General features: G+C 34.7%; 1 protein-coding gene across 1 annotated transcript; it reads right to left on the bottom strand.

The window, feature by feature from the left end:
* Nucleotides 1–650: 650 nt before the first annotated feature.
* On the bottom strand, nucleotides 651–3,715 carry LOC143561645 (homeobox-leucine zipper protein HAT5-like). The gene is made up of 4 exons (XM_077049665.1): nucleotides 3,215–3,715; nucleotides 2,712–2,845; nucleotides 2,330–2,569; nucleotides 651–1,163 (listed from the first exon to the last, which is right to left on the bottom strand). Exons 1-4 carry the CDS (start codon nucleotides 3,291–3,293, stop codon nucleotides 801–803), a joined length of 816 nt encoding a protein of 271 aa, XP_076905780.1. The 5' UTR covers nucleotides 3,294–3,715; the 3' UTR covers nucleotides 651–800.
* Nucleotides 3,716–4,324: the final 609 nt, after the last annotated feature.

The raw sequence follows: 4,324 nt of genomic DNA, 5'->3' as shown, positions 1-4,324 counted from the left end.
GGTTATTAAAAACCGGTTATAAAAAAACCGGTTTAATAACCGGTTCTAACCGGTTTCTAAACCGGTCCAAACCGGTTTGGCCGGTTTGAGTTTTCATTGATAAAAACCGGTTAATAACCGGTCCGGTTATTAACCGAACCGGTTTTTTTCTGGATAAAAAAAACCGGTCCGGTTAATAACCGAACCGGTTTTTTCAAAAAAACCGATTTGTGCACCTCTACTTTTAACTGCATGGTGCAATGCTATATATTATACATACTGCCTGAATGGCAGATGGCTGAATCCACCGTTTTTGAAATCCCATAAGGCAACTAGTATTGTCCTACTTGTAAGCAGCTTAAAAGTGTTATCTACTTTTTACAATTTATTGCAATTCGTAAGAATCTTCATATATTAAAAACAAAGTCAGCGAATAACTTTTTGGGCGTTACTCTAGACGAGTATATTGCTGAACATCTGAAATTTAAACATGATGTTAAGTTTTTATATAGAAGATATGAATTGAGACAGATATACATGTTAAAATAATTTAACTCAGACTTTTACGTTGGCTTCCATACATGTTAATTATTCAAAAACTGAAACTAAACTTATTTATTGCATAACTTATTTATTGCATAACTTATTTATTGCATCATATTCATACGTAGTACAACACATTCAACAAATGATCACAGCATCATTGTTCTACTCTTTTCTTGTCTACTTGGAAGTTCCAAAGTAGACTTGATAACTTTAAATAGAAACACCAATACTACAAATACATACCATTACATTACACAACATATTATTATATGTATTTATGTCTGAGGCCAAATCCACAAGCCTAGCACGTCGGCGTCCTCGTGATGGTGGTCACCCGTGGTTGCAAACGGATAAAGCCTGTTATCACTGCCATCATCTTCTTCGGACTGATCCACATGTGCTGCATATTCATGAGGATAGTCATCATCTGGGAAATATGAATCACCACTGTCCACAAGTTGTGGGCCATCATGATCATCAACCACTGCGCTGCCACCACTACCAGTACTAAAGTGGTCCTCGACTTTAACGTGACCTGGCGGAACTAGAACGTCTTCAGCTTCTACAGCGGCTGAGCCACCCGCGGTTTGATTTTCAAGGACCTCCTTTGACCATATTTTTTGGGTCAATGAAAGCACCTGTTAATATGGGCAAGGATATTATGTTAACTAGTCGAGTTGATGTTAATTATAGCATCTTTTACTTATTCACTTAAAAACTTAATGAACGAATAATTACAATAAGCAACTTTCACTACTTCAAAATAAAATTTTATCGATCAAATATTTATCAACGGAATCCAATCCGTTAGTGATATGGTTATCGGTAATCCGTTGGAAATATTTTGTCAGTGATGAGTCAGTTAAGAGGCCTTAAATGATCCGTCAGTAAAACCCGTCGTTAATCTTTTAATTAAGTTTTTACTCACACTCTCTTATAAGTGTTTTGGGTCATTCAGTCAACATAAAACAATTTTCAGCTTACCAATCTTTTTCGGTTTATCAATTTAACACATAATAATGACAATCTTTTTGATGATCCTCTATTTTCAAAAAAAAAAAGTAAACAATTTTATAACGAATAATAAAAATAACGCTAGAAGATGAAAATAATATCTAACTAGCTAGTAATAGGTAGTTCACGAGCGAAGCCAGGCCGGATCATGCTAGGCTCTGCTCGACTTATATGTTGGGTTTGGCTCAGTTTCAACTCCGTTTGACCTAGTTAGCTAGATTAATTATGTTTTGTTTATATGGGCTATAAATTTTAAAAGTTGATGTTAATTTTAGTGAATCAAATTAACGAGCGAGACAAACAACCAAGCCAACCATGTCTCAAGTTTGGCTGGTTTACAAATTAAGCCAATCTATAAGGAGTTTTTTTTTAATTTCATGCCAATTTTAATATTCCTAGCTATTGATAATATGATATGGTGATTGGTGAAAGCGATGAGCGAGACATTTCAACTTTTTTTGTAGGTAAAATGGAATATTGTAGCTAAGCAATGGACCCCTCCAACTATACGTGTAGCAGTTAATAACCGCTGTTTTATGTTCTTATTCTCCCCACAAATTGTTGACTTGTTGACTTTTCTATCATTTTCTCATACGACACATAATCATATAACCTTTTATTTTTTTTATGCTTTAATACACTAGTGTCACATATATCTCAACAATCAAGACTAACATGTTTTTAAGACTTTGCATGTGGTGTGTTATTCATCAGCAAACTAAAAAGAATCATAGATAACAAGATAGATCATATACATGTATGAATCAGGATGATGAATAATAAATTGTACCTCAGCTTTAAGCTTTTCGTTTTCCTTGACTATGTTGTCAAAATCTGATGTGAGCATATCGTACGAAGATTTCAGGCGATCGTAATCTCTTTCAAGCGTCTTGGTCTTCCACCGTGCACGTCGGTTCTGGAACCACACAGCCACCTGTCTCGGCTGCAGCCCAAGCTTCTTCGCCAGCTCGGTCTTCCTCTCGGGCTCCAGTTTGTTCTCCTCCTCAAAACTCCTCTCCAGCATCCGCACCTTAAATTAATGGTTACATTCATTCAATCAAACCAATACATTATTATTATTAGATCCATATCTCATCTACTACTTTTTATATTATTCCCGTGTCAATATCAGATATATATTCGAGAATCGAATGCTTAATAGTAAATTAGACCTGTTCAGGACTAAGACGTCGTTTCTTTTCCGTCAATTGTTCGTCGTAATATTCTTCTTCCAACATGTCGTCTAGCGAGCTCAAAAATGGCCTCTTCTTCGAAGATTCTTCCATATTAAACCCTAATTTCGTTCCTGTTTCATTTTGATACATATACGATACATATTTTTTAGAACGCTGTATTATAAAAACCTATCTAGTAATCAACAAAAGAAACTAGACCAAACGGTACACCTTCAATGAATCAAAATTCAAATATCAAATTACACTCAACTGTCAATTAATTGCAGGACTAAGTAACAACTAGCCGCCATTGTTGGCTAACTCAGCTCACTTGTTAGACGTTCTTGTCTAGATTCTAACCGTGTATATATAATTTAACAATATAAAACTAAAAAAAAAACTAATAACTAGTAAACAGATCTGGATCGTCGTAAACAATTTCGAATTATTTGTATAAAGTATAGCAGAAGCAACATTTGCCGTTTAAAAAAAACAGTTACCTCGAAAATAGTCGTCTCCATTTCCGAGGAATAACATGTTGCTACTATTGGAGCCAAAGAAAAGGCGACTAGATTCCATAACAAACAAGCTTCAAATAATATGTTACACTATTATTAATATTGTGAATGATTAAGAACCCTATATGAGAGAGTTCAAAGTAATATTAATTATATATGAAGGAATATATGTATATATATGTGATCGTAGACAACGGAAGTCTTAGAAAATCATGATCTTATGGCGGAAGAAGCTAGTACTCCACAGCAATCTCGCCGGAGACTCTAACGGACATATACAAATTCCCATCATTCGAGCCACCCACGTCCCAGTTTCTTTGAGTTAACACTTGAATAATTTGCCAGTGAATCTGATTTGAATTTTGTGAGTAGGGAATAATAATAATAATATTATGACCGGAAATACGGATCCCGGCGGCGAGGGGCTGATCGGGTTTTTTAGCTCGGTTGTGCAACCAGAGTAGATGGACGAGAGGACCCTGCAATTTATACAGATTGTTTGCGTTATGCTCCACTAGTTTTACTCTAGGTTGTATTATCTACCCCTATACTTTGAGAAGTTGCAATTGGTGTATTTGTTTTGTATGATGTTGACACTATCCTTGGACATGTAATTACTTTATTTTTATATGTTTTGATTAACATGAAGTAATTTTCAACTATTGTTGTAGTGTATGATCTTAAATTCATGTTTACGATGTAATTAACCAATAGTTATATGCGAGAAGATGGATGATTACGTTGCCTTAATTATGAACCTATCCATGCACCTTCACCATCTAAGGTTACATTATGAATTATGATATATTTGTAGTATGAATATAAATAACACGCTGGTAATTTAATCAATAACAAACGAGCTTTCAATTTTGTTGCAAAACACAATTCCACTAACGTCTCAATTTTGTTGCAAAACACAATGCCACTAACGTAATGATCATATATTACATTTGATTCCCCTCGCTTTCTCTAATAAGGTTATTCTGAACATATTAGGGAAGCGTACCTATCTTGCGAGTGAAATCGAATGTAAGCTTTTGATTATTATATGAGGGAAATTACTTTTGACAACGAACTTGAAATTAGAAATGT

Source organism: Bidens hawaiensis, unplaced genomic scaffold (assembly GCF_021521415.1).
Source record: "Bidens hawaiensis isolate Kalapana, Puna unplaced genomic scaffold, B.hawaiensis_p1.1 tig00020765_1, whole genome shotgun sequence".
NCBI lineage: Eukaryota > Viridiplantae > Streptophyta > Magnoliopsida > Asterales > Asteraceae > Bidens > Bidens hawaiensis.
The sequence above is the reverse complement of the archived record's forward strand: the minus strand, read 5'-3'. Positions and strand labels throughout refer to the sequence as shown.